General features: G+C 28.4%; 1 protein-coding gene and 1 non-coding gene across 2 annotated transcripts; one reads left to right on the top strand and one right to left on the bottom strand.

Moving 5' to 3' along the window:
* Positions 1-12,041: 12,041 nt before the first annotated feature.
* Positions 12,042-12,114, bottom strand: TRNAA-AGC (transfer RNA alanine (anticodon AGC)). Its single transcript has one exon. It is a non-coding gene; the product is annotated as a tRNA-Ala (tRNA).
* A 1,299-nt stretch (positions 12,115-13,413) lies between these two features.
* LOC146950300 (uncharacterized) lies at positions 13,414-14,988 on the top strand. The gene is made up of 2 exons (XM_085746234.1): positions 13,414-13,532; positions 13,834-14,988. Exon 2 carries the CDS (start codon positions 13,862-13,864, stop codon positions 14,843-14,845), a length of 984 nt encoding a protein of 327 aa, XP_085602360.1. The 5' UTR covers positions 13,414-13,532; positions 13,834-13,861; the 3' UTR covers positions 14,846-14,988.
* The last annotated feature ends 4,037 nt before the right edge of the window (positions 14,989-19,025 follow it).

Below are 19,025 nucleotides of genomic sequence, written 5' to 3' on the forward strand. Positions count from 1 at the left end.
TGTTGAGTGGCCATTGATTAAATAATCTTTTTTATCGATATATAATAAAAAATCCAATGTACTTTTATTGATATATAAAAAAATGTGATATCACTATAACGAAGTTCCTGTTATTTATACCATAATTTTATTATACACCGATATTAAGCTCTCTTTAACTAAAATGCATTAAAAAAGTGATAAGTTGTTGGTTGTCACTAATAAATATAAATTTCATACATAAGACAAGTTATTTTTAGGAGCAAATACGCTAGACAAGAGGTCACTTATAAAATCTTAGAAATAAATCAAATGTCCGGGATAAGTTTTCACAAATAAATTTAACTCTGATAAAAGAGACAAGTTGTCGCACATATGTTTATATAAAAAAAATTATATCAGTATAACAATGTTCCTAATATTTAGACAATAACTTTTATTATACAACGATATTAAACTCTCTTTATAATTTATGCATGAAAAAAGTGATAAGTTGTCACTAATAAAGTTAAATTTTATACATAAGACAAGTTTTTTTTATGAGCAAATACGCTAGACAAGTTGTCATTAATAAAAATTTATAAATAACTCAAATGCATGGGATAAGTCGTTATAAATTAAATTAAATCCGATAAAATAGACAAGTTTTCACGGATAAAATAATTTTTGTTGAGTGGTCATTGATAAAATCTTATTTTTCATAGATATATTATATAATATTCAATGTAGAGTATCTTCTTTCACTGATATATAATAAAAAAAATTATATCACTATAACAATGTTTGTATTATTTAGACCATAACTTTTTTTATACAACGATATTAAACCCTCTTTGTAATTTATGCATGAAAAATTTGATAAGTTGTCACTAATAAAGTTAAATTTCATAAAGAAGTTAAGTTTTTTTTAGGAGCAAATACGGTAAACAAATTGTCACTTATAAAATAAATAACTCAAATGAACGAGATAAGTTGTCAGAAATGAAATTAACTCTGTTAAAAAGACAAGTTGTCACTGATAAAATAATTTATGTTGAGTGGTCATTGATTAAATAATATTTTATATCGATATATTATATAATATTCAATGTAGAGTATCTTCTTTTATTGATATATAAAAAAATGTGATATCACTATAACAAAGTTCCTATTATTTATACCATAATTTTATTATACAACGATATTAAGCTCTGTTTAACTAAAATGAATTAAAAAAGTGATAAGTTGTCAGTTGTCACTAATAAATATAAATTTCATACACAATACAAGTTATTTTTAGGAGCAAATACGATACACAAGTCGTCACTTATAAAATCTTAGAAATAAATCAAATGCTCGGGATAAGTTTTCACAGATAAATTTAACTCTGATAAAAAAGACAATTTGGATCTTATAAAATCTTAGAAATAACTCAAAAGTACGGGATAAGTTTTCACAAATGAAATTATCTCTGATAAACTTTTATTATACAACGATGTTAAATTCCCTTTAACTAACATGCATGAAAAATTGATAAGTTGTCACTGATAAAGTTAAGTTTTATACCTAAAACAACTTTAGTTTAGGAGCAAATACACTATACAAGTTGTCACTTATAAAATCTTAGAAATAACTCAAATAGACGCGATAAGTTGTCACAAATGGAATTAACTTTGATAAAAGAGACAAGTTTCGCTGATAAAATAATTTTTGTTGAGTGATCATTATAAGGACGTTATTTTTTATCGACATATTAAATAAGATTCAATGTAGAGTATCTTCTTTCAATGATGTATAAAAAAATAAACATGATATCACTATAACTATATTCGTATTATTTTTACCATAATTTTTATCGTACAAAGATATTAAACTCTCTTTAACTAAATGCATGAAAAAAGTGATAAGTTGTCACTAATAAAGTTAAACATCATACGGCAGACAAGTTTTTTTAGTAGCAAATACGCTAAGCGAGTTGTCACTTATAAAATCTTAGAAATAACTCAAATGTACGAGATCAGTTGTCACAAATGAAATTAACTCTGATAAAAAAGACAGGTTGTCACTTATAAAATTTTCGAAATAACACAAATGTACGGGATAAGTTTTCACAAATGAATTGTTCAAAAAAAAAGTTTTCACAAATGAAATTAACTCTAATAAACTTTTATTATATAACGATATAAAACTCTTTTTAACTTAAATGCATGAAAAAAGTGATAAGTTTTCATTAATAAAGTTAAGTTTCATACAGTAGACAAGTTTTTTTTAGGAGCAAATACACTAAACAAGTTGTCACTTATAAAATCTTATAAATATCTCTAATGTATAATATAAGTTGTCACAAATGAAATTAACTCTGATAAAAAAGACAAGTTGGCACTTATAAAATCTTTGAAATAACTCAAATGTACGGGATAAGTTGTCACAAATAAAATTAACTCACATAAACTTTTATTATATAACGATATTAAACTCTCTTTTACTAAAATGCATGAAAAAATAAATGATAAGTTGTCACTAATAAAGTTAAACTTCATACGACAGACAAGTTTTTTTTAGGAGCAAATACGCTAAACGAGTTTTCACTTATAAAATCTAAAAAATAACTCAATTGCACGGGATAAGTTGTCACAAAATGAATTAACTTTGATAAAAAAGATAAGTTGTCACTTATAAAATCTTAGAAATAGCTCAAAGGTACGGGATAATTTGTCACAAATAAAATTAACTCTAATAAACTTTGATCATACAACAATATTAAACTCTCTTTAACTAAAATGCAAGTAAAAATTGATAGGTTATCATCACTAAAATTAAATTTCATAAGATTAGAACTTTTTTTTAGGAGCAAACACGCTAAACAAGTTGTCACTTATAAAACCTTATAAATAACTCAAATGTACGGGATAATTGTCACAAATGGAATTAACTCTAATAAAAGAGACAAGCTGTCATCGATAACATAATTTTTGTTAAGTTGTCATTGATAAAATAATATTTTTCATCAATATGATATATTAAATTCAATATAGAGTATCTTATTTCACTGATATATATATAAAAAAAACATATCACGCCCTTTAGTTGTTCCTTTTATTTAGACCATTACTTTTATTATACAACGATGTTAAACTCTGTTTAACTAAAATGCGTGAAAAAAGTTATAAGTTTTCATTGATAAAGTTGAATTTCATACATAAAACAAGTTTTTTTTAGTAGCAAATACGCTAGGCAAGTAGTCACCTATAAAATCTTAGAAATAACTCAAATGCACGGGATAAGTTGTCATAAATGAAATTAACTCCGACAAAAGAGACAAATTGTCATTGATAAAATAATATTTGTTGTGTGGTCATTAATAAAATAATATTTTTCATCGATAAATTATATAATATTCAATGCAAAATATCTTCTTTTATTGATATATATATAAAAAAGATGATATCACTGTAACGAAGTTCCTATTATTTAGACCATAATTGTTATTATACAACGAAATTAAACTCTCATTAACTAAAATGCAAGACAAAATTTATAAGTTGTAACTGATAAAGTTAAATTTCATACAGAAGACAAGTTTTTTTTAGGAACAAATACGTTAGGCAAGTTGTCACTTATAAAATCATAGAAATAGCTCAAATGCACGGGATAAGTTGTCACAAATTAAATTAACTTCGATAAAAGAGACAAGTTGTCACGGATAAAATAATTTTTATTGATTGGTCATTGATAAAATGATATTTTTCATCGATATATTAAATACAATTCAATGTAAAGTATCTTCTTCACTGATATATAAAACAAAACAAACATGATATCACCATAACAATGTTCCTATTATTTAGACCATAACTTTTATTTTACAATGATATTATTAAACTCCAATAAAAGAGACAAACTATCATTGATAAAATAACATTTGTTGAGTGATCATTGATAAAATATTATTTTTCATCGATATATTAAATAATAGTCAATGTATAGTATCTTTTTTCACTGATATATAAAAAAACACATCACTATAACGATGTTCCTATGATTTAGACCATTACTTTATTATACAACGATATTAAACTCTCTTTAAATAAAATACATGAAAAAAGTGAAAGAAGTCACTAATAAAGTTAAATTTGATACATAAGACAAATTTTTGTGAGGAACAAATACGCTAGACACGTTGTCACTTATAAAATCTTAGAAATAACTTTGATAAAAGAGACAAGCTTCGCCGATAAAATCATTTTTGTTGAGTGGTCATTGATAAGGACGTTATTTTTTATCGACATATTTAATAAGATTCAATGTAGGGTATCTTATTTCAATGATGTATAAAAAAAATAAACATGATATCACTATAACTATATTCGTATTATTTATACCATAATTTTTATCATACAAAGATATTAAACTCTCTTTAACTAAATGCATGAAAAAAGTGATAAGTTGTCAATAATAAAGTTAAACATCATACAACAGACAAGTTTTTTTTAGGAGCAAATACGCTAAGCGAGCTGTCACTTATAAAATCTTAGAAATAACACAAATCTACGAGATCAGTTGTCACAAATGGAATTAACTCTGATAAAAAAGACAAGTTGTCACTTATAAAATCTTCGAAATAAATTAAATGTACGGGATAAGTTGTCACAAATGAAATTAACTCTGATAAGCTTTTATTATACAACGATATAAAACTCTTTTTAACTTAAATGCATTAAAAAAGTGATAAGTTTTCACTAATAAAGTTAAATTTCATACAGTAGACAAGTTTTTTTTAGGAGCAAATACACTAAACGAGTTGTCACTTATAAAATCTTGTATATATCTCAAATGTATAATATAAGTTGTCACAAATGAAATTAATTTTGATAAAAAAGACAAGTTGTCACTTATAAAATTTTAGAAATAACTCAAATGTACGGGATAAGTTGTCACAAATAAAATTGACTCTCATAAACTTTTCTTATACAACAATATTAAACTCTCTTTTACTAAAATGCATGAAAAAATAAATGATAAGTTGTCACTAATAAAGTTAAACTTCATACGACAGACAAGTTTTTTTTAGGAGCAAATACGCTAAACGAGTTGTCACTTATAAAATCTAAGAAATAACTCAAATGTACGGGATAAGTTGTCACAAAAGGAATTAACTTTGATAAAAAAGATAAGTTGTCACTTATAAAATCTTAGAAATAGCTCAAATGTACGGGATAAGTTGTCACAAATAAAATTAACTCTCATAAACTTTTCTTATACAACGATATTAAACTCTCTTTTACTAAAATGCAAGTAAAAAGTGATAGGTTATCATTACTAAAATTAAATTTCATAAGATTAGAACCTTTTTTTAGGAGCAAATACGCTAAACAAGTTGTCACTTATAAAATCTTAGAAATTAACTCAAATGTACGGGATAATTGTCACAAATGGAATTAACTCTAATAAAAGAGACAAGCTGTCACTGATAACATAATTTTTTTTGAGTTGTCATTGATAAATAATAATTTTTTTCGATATATTAAATAAGATTCAATGTAAAGTATCTTCTTTCACTAATTATTTATACCAAAACGTTTATTATACAACACGATAATAAACACTCTTTAACTAAAATGCATGAAAAAAGTGATAAGTTGTCACTAATAAAGTTAAACTTCATACCGCAAGCAAGTTTTTTTTAGGAGCAAATACGCTAAACGAGTTGTAACTTATAAAATCTTAGAAATAACTCAAATGTACGGGATCAGTTGTCGCAAATGGAATTAACTCTAATAAAAAAGACAATTTGGATCTAATAAAATATTAGAAATAACTCAAATGTACGGGATAAGTTTTTACAAATGAAATTATCTCTGATAAACTTTTATCATACAACGATATTAAATTCTATTTAACTAAAATGCATGAAAAAAGTGATATGTTGTCACTAATAAAGTTAAATTTCATACAGAAGACAAGTTTATTTTAAGCGCAAATACGCTATTCAAGTTGTCACTTATAAAATCTTAGAAATAACTCAAATATACGCGATAAGTTTTCACAAATGGAATTAACTTTGATAAAAGAGACAAGCTTCACTGATAAAATAATTTTTGTTGAGTGGTCATTGATAAGTGCGTTATTTTTATCGACATATTAAATAAGATTCATTTTTTTTAGAGACATTTTATACCATAATTAAATAAGATTCAACGTAAAGTATCTTCTTTCAATGATGTATAAAAAAATAAACATGATATCACTATAACTATATTCGTATTATTTGTACTATAATTTTTATCATACAAAAATATTAAACTCTCTTTAACTAAATGCATGAAAAAAGTGATAAGTTGTCACTAATAAAGTTAAACATCATACGGCAGACAAGTTTTTTTTAAGAGAAAATACGCTAAGCGAGTTGTCACTTATAAAATCTTAGAAATAACTCAAATGTACGAGATCAGTTGTCACAAATGGAATTAACTCTGTTAAAAAAGACAGGTTGTCACTTATAAAATCTTCGAAATAACTCAAATGTACGGGATAAGTTTTGACAAATGAAATTAACTTTGCTAAACTTTTATTATACAAGTATATAAAACTCTTTTTAACTTACAAGCATAAAAAAAGTGATATGTTTTCAATAATAAAGTTAAATTTGATACAGTAGACAAGTTATTTTTAGGAGCAAATACAGTAAACGAGTTGTCATTTATAAAATCTTATAAATAACTCAAATGTATAATATAAGTTGTCACAAATGAAATTAACTATGATAAAAAAGACAAGTTGTCACTTATAAAATCGTAGAAATAACTCAAATGTACGGGATAAGTTGTCACAAATAAAATGAACTCTCATAAATTTTATTATACAATGATATTAAACTCTCTTTAACTAAAATGCATGAAAAAAGTGATAAGTTGTCACTAATAATGTTAAATTGCATACAGAAGACAAGTTTATTTTAGGAGCAAATACGTTAAACAAGTTGTCACCTATAAAATCTTAGAAATAACTCAAATATAAGTTGTCACAAATGAAATTAACTTTGATAAAAGAGACAAGTTGTCGCCGATAAAATAATTTTGTTGAGTGGTCATTGATAAAATTATTTTCCACAAAAGAGTCATTGATCTTAAGCTCTCTTTTGCTACAAAGCACAAAAGAAGTTGACATTGACTAAAATTTGAAAAAGAATTAAAATACCTGGGAGAAGTTGTTACTGATTAAATTAAATCTAATACAGAAAACAAGTTTTTTTTGGGGGGACAAATACATAAGACAAGACATCACTTATAATATTTTAGAAATAACTCAAATGCATGAGATAAGTTGTCATCAAAAAAACTTTAACAATGTTTAAGATTTTTTGTTGAGAAGTCATTGATAAAGTAATATTTGTCATCAATATATTAAATAATAATGATATTACTATATCAATGTTTAATATTAGACAAATATTAAACCCTCTTTAACTAAAATGCATGTAGAGTATCTTCTTTCGTTGATATATATAAAAAATAAGATATTCGCTTTAAATTTTCAACAATGAATATAGTTGTAGGATCCATGCTTTTAAGAGGATCCATGTCCTACATTTATATACTCAATTTCCAAAAAGTTCATCTTCTATGTTCTTAATCTATAATAAAAATTAAACAGATAGTCCAAAGTCCCTTTTTTTAAGGTGATAGTCCAAAGTCCTTATACATTCTTATTTACCCAAATTATTATTCCATTAATCTAATTTATACAATGATGAAAAAAAATGCGCTAACGGTACAACCCGTGCGTCCGCAAGTGGTGTAATCCACATTTGAATATGTTCATTAATGAAGTTGCATTTTACTCTGTGTTACCATAAATCTATCAATACTACTAATCTTGCTTATTGCTAATTACCATGTTGACTCGGAAATATATTTTATAATACCTCCCATTTACTTTGTCAAACCTTACGATGTTCATTAATGAAGTTGCTTCCTATTACTTCCTCATCAAGCTACCATTTATATGAATTTAAGATAATTATACGTTATCCAAATCTTACTTATTCCAAAACAAAATAGAATTACTGCCAAAGAAAAATATATTTAAAAAATTTTGCTTTTTTTAAAAAACTCCCAAATTAAATTATAAACATTGGCAAAAAAAACATGCGCCAACGGCGCAACCCGTGCGTATGCACGGGTACAGCACTAGTTTATAGGTAATATTCCAAGAATAAGCTCTACATTGTCAAGGATCCCATTCCGACACAAAATTTAACTCAAACAATGCACCCTCACGTAATCTTCCACTATATATTTTGTCGTTTTGGACGGTGAAAAATATTCAAATGATTCATAAGATGGTTAATTATTACATGAAGGAAACTATGAAAATATTAATTATTAAATACCAAAGAGCCACTATGCATGGCATCACGTACACTTTCATGAATGAACGTAACTAATATACTAATATAATATATAGGTGCACTCAATTGAAATATATAGGTCAAATCCTACGCTTTATTTTCAACCTTTATATGTCATCATAGAATTCATGGAAAGTAATACCCAAAAAATTGGTTAAAAAGTTTTAGAGGTCAATTAAGCTTCCAGTACTAGGTCCACAATTGATGCAAGCTAATCCAATAACTATATATGAGGTTTGAGAAACATTGGCTTGATGGAATCCAACAGAAAGTTAAATGATTCAATTGTTGACAATGATGTATATATATAATGCTAAATACATGGTCACTGATTTGTTTATCAGATCAAGTGATTAGTTACCACAAATTTTCCATATGCTTGTTAGTATAATAATAGAGAATATGACATGCAAAAAGGGAAATGCTAACCGGTACCCCGGGGTACTGGTTAAAGATACCAAAAAAGAAAATTATATATTAATTATTGCATTGAAAATTGTTTAATTAATCCATAATTAAGTCAACAAAGCTTCTTTTATGATAAGAATTTCCTTTTTTTGTATGCTTAACCAGTGCCCCGGGGGCACCGGTTAGCATGACCCATGCAAAAATGATACCTGAGTTGTCTTGTCTCATCCAATTCATTTCTATATTTATATATACAAAGAAGAACTTGCATAGCGAAAACTCAGATTCCCGGAATGTAAATATCAAATCCATCCGTTGCATATTGTGTACAATTTATTTTTTTTATGGAAGAATGTACAAACTAATTAAATTGGCGGAGGATAGATACGACCATTGGCGGAGGCACTGCATCCCCTCAAAATTCAAAATCCACACTAATTTTTTTCATATTTTATGCACTATGGCTCTGTTTGGTAAGCCCACCAAATGAGCTTATAGCTTATAGCTTATAGCTTATAAGCTCGTTTGACAAAATAAGCTCTGTTTGGTAACATTTTTTTACAACGAGCTTATAGCTTATTTCACGAATTTCCACGAGCTTATAAGCTATTTTTCAAAAGCTATTCCAAGTAGCGTTTGAGCTTATAGCTTATAGCTTATTATCATTTATTCCATTTTTACCCTTATTATTTTAACTAAAATCCATATTTACCCTTTATAATTTATTATACTTGAAAACTAATAATATAACGTTATTGTGCGACGTATTTTTTATACTACAAAGTATGCATGCTTTTATTTAGCACTCTTTCAATGTATTACAATGCAAATGACACCATTTCGTTTCATGTAATGACACATGCAATTTTTTATATTTCCCAACTAATAAAAAAAAGTTTAATTTTCCTGGGTATATACTGACTACCAATTTTTTTTTTTTTGTGTTATTCTTTTAACACTTTTTTCTTCTAATCTTATCGATGATTATTTTTAACTTTGTTTATAGGATAAAATTTTATACTTTAATCATTCATAAAGTATAAAAATTGAATGAAATAAACTTAAAATAATTTCTTAATGAAAAATATATGTTGATTATATTAATAAATTTAAATGACTAAACATCTTAAATAAATTAATTGGTATAGATTGTATTATAAACTCTTAAAAATATTATTATGAATAAAACATGCCCTTTTATGTCAATTTACAACTATCAGCTAGTTGAACCGCTAATTTTACCAAACACTTTAATTAGCTTATCAGCTATAAGCTATCAGCTAAAAGCTATCAGCTAGCTTATCAGCTAGCTTATAAGCTATCCGCTATTTTTACCAAACAGAGCCTATGAACCCCCTGAAAAATAAGTGTTGCACCTTCTTAATTTTAAAATCCAATATTAGTGTTGCGCCTGCTTTCACACACACCCCAATAGCCTTTCAAATCAGTTTTTTCTTTCGTGCCTAATTTAGTTAGCTACTACCGGTATAGTATAGTATTATATTGTAGAGAAAGTCTTAGATGGACACAATCCTAAATCAAAATGATTTGGGTACACTCACAAAACATAGAAAAATTTGAATGAGAATAAAGTTAAATAATATTAATTGATGTGACTGATTTATTTTTGTTTTAGTTTTTTCGTCTTATGTGAATGTGCCTAAATCTTTATGATTTAAGATTTTGACTATATTAGACTTTCTCTATATTATAATTTGCTAAAGATATAATATTATATTATATTTATTCAATAGATGTAAGAATATTACCATGTAGTACTCACTTTGGTCTTTATTATAAGAAAAAAAATATCAAAATCAATGCAATTATTAATAATTGTAACTTTTTAAATATGTTTATAAATATATTGTAAAAAAAAATCGTAAAGCATTAAATACACTCACTAATATTAAAAATAAATAAATGAGAGTTGGAAAAGTGTTATAATTAATAACTATAAATTACAAAATTGTGACATTTTCTTATAAATAGTACTAAAAAGTTGTTTACTTAGCTCTGGGATTTGTATTTTTTTTCGCACCGACATATAAATTGTGACATTTTCTACATTTTTTTCTTATAAATGTTTACTAAAAAGTTGTTAAAAAATTTTCACTCATTGCTAAGGGCATAGACTCGTCCCTATGTAAAGGAAAATTGTAGAATATGTATATACTTTTTTCAATACAATATAAATAAAACATAATATAATTTTTAGACACGCGCATATATATTAAAGTTCATAAGTTTGAACCCCTGATTTATAGTCCTGACAACGCCACTGGATACGACCCCTACTCTCTCTTTTTTTTACAAAAGACCCCTACTTGAAGTGTCAATGTTTTAACATTAAGTCCAAGACACCCCATTAATTTTTGAGATATTGTCTAACTTGGATCTTGTGTGTGAGACATCATGATGGATAAAGTGTGAGTGTTTCATATAAGCTACTACTAGTAGCTTCGATTTTCAAATAACAATTAACGTAGAACTTGTTTTAGTGTACCGAAACAATTAGCTCCTTAAAAATTTTGTTATTTGATATTTCTCAACCATTTGTCTCTCATGGCAATCAACACCAATTGTGTAATATGGTGACCACGTCCTTCCTTGTACAGAATAGGAAGCAAAAAAGCTAGGTGTGACGCGCATTCTTCGTTTCCACATAAATTATACCTTACGATTAAAACTGCTATATAATTAAAAATTAATATAGAAGTGTATGATTCTCCTTCAAGCAAATGGGGAGTATGATTCCTTATGATTAAACCTCACCTTTCTTTTATTATTATAGTTTCATTGGTGCGTGCTTGCTCTGTTAATAAATTCTTTTTGCTTTCAGGTACATGTCAACAACAACAAAAAAAAATTGCTTCTCTTTTCATCATTTTTGGTGGCTAGGAGTACGAGTGATGGTTTGTTCATTCTTGTATGGAAGATCATCCTTATTTCACCTCTATTCCTAATTCAGATTATTTAAAAGTATGTGTGTGACACAAAACAAGCAAATTAAATCATTAGCTAAGCTTTGTAAATTATAATATCATCAAATGTACTAGTGTGCAAAATGTTAAAAGTGGGGTTTTTATTTTATTACATACTTTGAGTTTAAACAAACTTTTCAAAAAACATGCATAGAAAAATAAAATTGAAATAATCATGCAATGATTATGAATCCTTAAACTAAGATGAAATAGGAAATGTATAAGCTATTTTTTAATAAAATAATAAAAAGCACTGAGTTAAAATAAATGGTGCAAAAAAATGGAGATGCGGGGTATCGATCCCCGTACCTCTCGCATGCTAAGCGAGCGCTCTACCATCTGAGCTACATCCCCATATAGCTCAAAGTTGAATGGCTAATCGTTTATGAACTTACATGTCATACGTTCATGTCTGAAGTAATCTAACATCAAATATTAGTGATTGTCCTATCAAAGATTTAATTATGTTCAGGACCGGGTTATGGCTCATCACCTCAATGGATTGGGTCGCCTCTTGCTTATAACTTATGCGTGGATCATAGTGTCATATTTTCGCCCTAAATTCACCAATCAAGATTGTGTAAGCTAATATGAACCGTTCAAACCATATTCAAGACTAGATTTTCACGATCTACTCATAGTTATCCCTTGTGGTCAGCTGTCCAAATAAGGGTTTTGAGGGCCTAAAACCCTGATTCCTCACTATAAAGGTTGACACATAGTCTTTTCACATGTACGCATATTTTCTATCCTTCACTTGTTCAGTGCATTCTTTGGTTGGCGTATATTGTTCGAAAGTCGATGGATCAAGGTCATCACCATCTCCTGCAACTGGTAGATTTATGGTCCTGATGGATCAAAATCTTACTATTCTAAATTGTGTGGAAAATAATCTCTTCTATTATACTTGAGCCAACATTTGGTTATATGTTCTGTTAACGGTCCAACCATTTTTTATTAGTTATATCCGTTTGACTTTTTACACGTAGTTAAAGAGTGAAGAGCATCAATTTTTATTTCATGTTTATACACTCATAATTATATACTCTTCCTTTTTATAAGACCGCTTTATAAAAGTTACAGGTATTCAAAAAAGTTGTCGGCATAATTGGGGTCAAACATTTTTTTTAAAATTGTCTTATAATTAGGGAGGGATAGAGTATAACACTTTTCATACAAAACAATCCTCTTACAAAAATATACTAATTTTATAAGTAGTTAAAAAGATAACTAACTCTATATGATGCACAAGATTGAGTTGTATCATGCACATTTTTTTCACTATTGAATTAATAACTCTCGTCTTATCTCATTTAATTTAATAGTAGAACTTGTTTATCCAATTGTGAAAACTAACTTATGTATTGTATAACACTAACCTCATTTGTGCACATAGAAATAACTTTAAAAGATAATGTAAAAATGTAAAAAAAAAAAAAAAAAAATCATTATTGTGTGTTAAAGCTCGTATGTCCATTGAACCAATATTAGCCCTCCCTTTAGCCGTAATATTAAAACATTATTTGATTTTGTGGTACCTTTCTAAAAGGAGAATATAACACACTGAAAACCAATAAAACCATAATGGGGATCTTGATACAGGTCAATTAGCTTTTGGCACCTTATAAATAATCCCTCATTTCTCTTACCTTCACTACCATCAATCAACCACCACCATTCTCTAACATCAGCAACCATCCTTACCCTCCTTCTTTTACAATTAGCACTCCCAATAGTCTGTACCTTTGTTGAATGCCGTTTTGTTGCCTAAGGTAATTCATTAAAATTCTTTTTCAAGCTTTATGTGTTTTTTTTTTCTCTCTAAACCCACATGCATGTAGCATCCCAATCATCCTTTGTAATAATAACTTTAAATTCAATTAAAACTAGGTAGCACTAATCCATGTTGTGATATGTCTAAAAAAAGTACTATGTTTTAATTAAATAAGAAGGCTATAACATGTGAAAAATAAAACACAACTCCCTTATTAGTAGATAGATACTTAGATTGACAATATTATTACCCTTTTTCTAATTAACATTGTTCTAATAGTCTTACTAACATGTATGCAGCTAAAGAGAAGATTCAAAGCAAAGAAATATGGTGATGCAAAAGCAGGACTTGGTTACCATTTTGGGGTCTGAAATCAATAGAAACGGTTCTCAAAACTCACACTCAAAAGTCACTAGTGAATTGTATATATGGAGTTCAATCTTGAACCAAAAGAACAAAGATGAAGATTCTCAATTAAAAACTCCTCCTTATGTTCACCCACTTGTGAAAAATTCAAAAAATTATTTAAGTGAAAAGAGTCTCAAAATCTGCACTGAGAGTCTTGGATCAGAAACCGGATCAGAGGGTTTCTCTTCTTGCACATCATTTGAAGATAATAATTCCAAGGATGATGAAAGAGTGAAAGAAAAAGTGAACATGGTGAAGAAACCACGTTGTTATCCTCCTCCACTTCCTTCACTCTCTAGTCATAGCCAACCACTTCAAATGATGCCCCGGCGTGACAATGGAAGGTTGTCTTTGTTCCTACAAGTTGTGCAAGTTCCTTCACAGAATAACTTCTTTGCTAAGCGACAAAATGGTCACCTTATCCTCACGTTTGCTACTAATGATGAAGAAGAAATTGATGAGGACTTTGAGGAAGATAAGAGTGTGATAGAGAAAACACAGATTTTGTCTAGTGAAATAACAAGTGTTCATAGTTTGGAACTAACGTTGGTGAATAAGACAACTGGGTTAGTTAACAAGAGACCAAAATGTTCAAAGTTCAACCAAATGTCCAATTTGGATGATGTTAATATTGTGCAACATGGTTCATTGCCACAGTCATTGCCTTTGATCAATTGTTATGAATATTACTGGCGAAACAAGGCTACTGGAAATGTTGTTCCTCAAATTCCTAGGAACATGAACAAATATCAAGGTTCAAATGAAGCATCCCAAGATTTACAACAATTGTTTGTTTTGAATGGGCAAAGTAAGGATAAGTTGGTTCACAATTTGAGGTTTTGCAAAGATTCTAGAGCTACAAGGTCTTTTCTGTTAAGGGACCCTTGTTACATTGCTACCTGACCACTCTATTTTTATTTTTTAATAATTATTCATCCATGTCATGTTATTTTATCTCCTTAAAAGAAAATGGAAAGAAAGAGGAAAATATCATATTTGTAAATTATTGTTGTATTAATATATTTCTTTTATGTCTATGGTATTAATTATTGATCATTTTAAAACAAAAGAAAAAAGTCTAAGGTATCAGCAATTACACAACTAACATATGGTCTAAAGTTCTACTGTTTTGTCATCATGCTTAAATTACAAAAAAAATATTTGAACATTTCGTATTCTCTTACATTCATTCAACATCTCATTTTATCCATCTCTCTTCTTATCACAACTCTAACCTATCACATCATTTTCTCTAATTTTTCTCTATCGAGGAGTATATACTTATATGGTGTACACCAAACATTTTCCTTTAAACTATTAATCATGTTTTCATTCCAATTTTATTGTTGTTGTATCTAAGCCTATGGGGTTTCAAGTGGTGTCCTTCCTAATTGGCCTTAATTTGGAGAAATACACCACAATGTTAGATTGATTGTTTAGTTAATCAATTATGAATTGACTTAACCAATTATTTATAAATTATTATTATTAACATAATTATAGTCAATTATTGTTAACCATTAATTATTGATGAATTGTTTAATTGGGATGTGTACTTGAATGGATTGCGATGGGTTCAACCATTAAAGAGGTGTATATATTACTTCATGTATTTAGCTATTTAAACGTTATCTCATCAAACTGTTAAGCATACGGTAAAAACCTAATTTAAAAATCTAGACGGTAATGAAGATAATCAACCCTCTCATACTTGTTATATTATACGCCGCTATCTCCAAAATCTTAAAGGTGTACATATTTTTTATCAATCCCTATTATGATTATAGTATGATTCGTATCTATGATCTATGACTACACTCTTAAATTGCAACACATGATATTCAATCCATCCTCAATATGTTGCATCTCATGGTAAACTCAAATCGGCTGTTATTACATACGAGTAATGATAGGTGGACATCCATTTGATACCCCACCATTGGTGGTGGTTGATGGTGATAAGCCGAGGGCGGATCTCCAACGGCTCCACAGTTGTCGACGGCAAAGCTCCAGCGGCCACGTTGTGGTCGGCCACCTCCCTCCACAAGTGTTTATGAGGGGGAAAGGTCGTAAAATACATTCCTAAAAAAATCTTAAAGCAACCAAATTAACCAAAGTTTTGCAGTTGCTGCCGCGGTCGATAAACAATGTACCTGTTGACATGCTCATATTGAAGATACATCCCAACATATTGAATAGATTAGAGGCCCGATAATTTAAGGGGTGCATGCAGGGCCGTTCCCGATAATTTAGAGGCCCAGTTGTAATTTTGACAATTTTTGTTTAAAAAAATTGAAAAAATAATCCAGCACCATTTATAGTGATAAATAATTAAGTTGTAGTTAAATATATGAACATATGTTCAAACATGACTTTTAACTACACAATTAAACACTTACATATGGACAGTGAATAATTGACGGTAAAATTGTTGTCTTCCATACTTTCATCTAGGAAAAAATGACATTTATTGATTGATTTTATCCTTATGTAAAAGTGTTACTTTTTTATTTTACACCCCTGACAATTATACCCTTATCCCTACAAATATTTGAGACCTCCGTAAATTAGAGGCCCGGCTCCATAGAGCTCCTAGCATGAACAGTGTACATGACCACCTCATCTTCAACAATACTACAAATCCTTTGCTCAATTTCAATCACGAAATTTCTTATTTATCTTAGATGACTAGTTCCTCTATTGATCATTAAGAGCCCATAAATCTTGATTATCTACAACAACATGTGGTAAGCGCTGCAACCAAGCCTATGACTTCAACTCCCACTCATGCTAAAACTCAAATCGCAATATAATTTATGATATGAAAAATATTTGCCAATTTTTTTGAAAATACTCTCTTAATATTTGCCAAAGCCTACGAGTTCAGTGTGGTTATATTGAATCACAAAGATATAAGTAGTTTAACACTTTAACTAAAGGAAAAACATTACAACTCTCGAGTAGAGGTGGCTTAAAAATTGTTTCTGGTCATTTCTTTTATTTTCATCAATATTGCTTTTTGCTTAAAAAAAAAAAATAAAGTTAACCCATTGGTGATTTGTTACTTGCTAGGGGAAATGAATTGTCACCTCCAAAATGGAATCAAGCATATACTAAATGTATTTCTCTTGAATATATTTTATTTTTAAAATTCTATCTTCCTGTAGTTTCCCTTTCACGACAAAATATTCAATTGAAAATTGAACGAAACTAACCAGCAAAAGAGAGCAATGGAACAGTTCAAACTTGTCCTACTCGCAGACACAAAGTACGTGTGAAGATAGGAATGCCTTTTCATGCATGAGCTTGTGGTGGAAATGGCCTTATAAATTACCTTTTATGGAAAGTACACATAAAAAAGAAGAGCAAATAGACAAAGAAAATTTGAAAAAAGATAGTGAAAATAGCTTGGTTCTCATTTCATGTAATTAGAACAAATAGACTTGCAAATAGGGACAGAATCATATTCTGATCTCCCATACGAATTTCCCACTAGTTGGTCTTCCTTGTTATGTCATTTCATGCTCTTTATTATGTGGCTCTTTCCTATTGGTCAATTGTCTTTTATTTTAGTTTTATTTTAGTTTTTAGGAGAAAAAGTTGAGAAACAAACTGTTTGCAAAACATTTTGAAATATGTTAAGGTAAATATTAAAAGCATATAGAGAAAGGAAAAGATGAATGCAAAGGTATTTTGTTATATTTAATTTTCTCTTTAAAAATATATTTTGTCTTTCTTACTCTATACCTAGTGAAAACCGAGTATTAATCTTTACTCTACATCTCTAGGTTATACGATTATTCTTTGTCCTAGTCTTTCTATTGTGCCGCTAGAAAGGAATGTCTATAGAATTAATTAGGACTCCTAAAAAATTGTCTATAGAATAAAATAAATAAGTTAATTAAATATATGGTTGAGCGTATGGGGAGAGAAAGTTCTTTCACAACATCTATATTCTAAACCACTAGAAATGGGAAATTCCTAAGAACAAAACAAATTCTTATGTTTCTTTTTTAGAGAGGAAATTCTTTTGTTTCTTCTCTTAACATTTATAGGTAATATTCTTTAGAATAAGGTCGATATTGTCAAGGATCCCTATTCCGACACAAAAGTTAACTCAAACAATGCACCCTCTTATGTTTCTTTTTCACTTGTTTAATCGCACAAATTGTAAGACAACTATGAAAACAAGTCTAAACAAATATAACATCTTAATGATTAAATACGGAATAAAGTCACTATGGCTTTCTCACTTTCATGAATTAATGGACTAGTATCTAGTTGCACTCAATTGAAGTTAGTATATATGTCTAATAATGCTACGCTTTATTTTCAACCTTTATATGTTATCAAAGAATTCATGGAAAGTAATACCCCAAAAAATTGGTGAAAAAGTATTAGAGATCAATTGAGCATAATTTAATTTCCAGTACTAGGTCCACAATTGATGCTAGCTAATCCAGTAACTATATATGAGGTTTGAGAAACATAGGCTTGATGGAATCCAACAGAAAGTTAAGTGATTCAGTTGTTGACAATGATGTTTTATTATGCTGAATACATGGTCACTGATTTGTTTATCATATCAAGTGATTAGTTACCACAAATTTTTAGAGAATATGATATATGCTTAATTAAGCAACAATGACAACTGAGTTGTCATCCAATTCATTTATGTATTTATATATAAAGAAAAGAACTTGAATTCGAAAACTCATATTCTCAGAATGTAAAATTTTATGACGAGGCAGCTACAAATCCATCCGTTGCATATTGTGTACAAATTATATGTTTCTATGGAAGAATGTACAAATTAACTAAATTAATAAATTGGTTGTGTGTGACACATTAACACTTATACATATTTACAGCTATCAGAGACATAGTTATTGTTTTCGGAGACGTAGGCATAATTGGTCGAACACAGTGATTAATTTGTGTCTTCTTTATCAGTTTTATTAATGTTCGAACCTTATGTCCATGACATCAAGTTATCAAGGTATTGTCCGTTTTGTGCCTCATATGTAATCTCCCCTAATTTGGTCATTTTTAAAAGGTACTTTGATGGATAACGGAGCGAGTG

The sequence above is a fragment of the Medicago sativa genome, chromosome 2, assembly GCF_051527215.1.
Source record: "Medicago sativa cultivar Bolivia chromosome 2, Bolivia_mono, whole genome shotgun sequence".
Classification (NCBI taxonomy): domain Eukaryota; kingdom Viridiplantae; phylum Streptophyta; class Magnoliopsida; order Fabales; family Fabaceae; genus Medicago; species Medicago sativa.

Coding starts and splice junctions, on each gene's coding strand:
- LOC146950300 (XM_085746234.1), top strand. CDS start 13,862: ATGGTGATGCAAAAGCAGGACTTGGTTACCATTTTGGGGTCTGAAATC.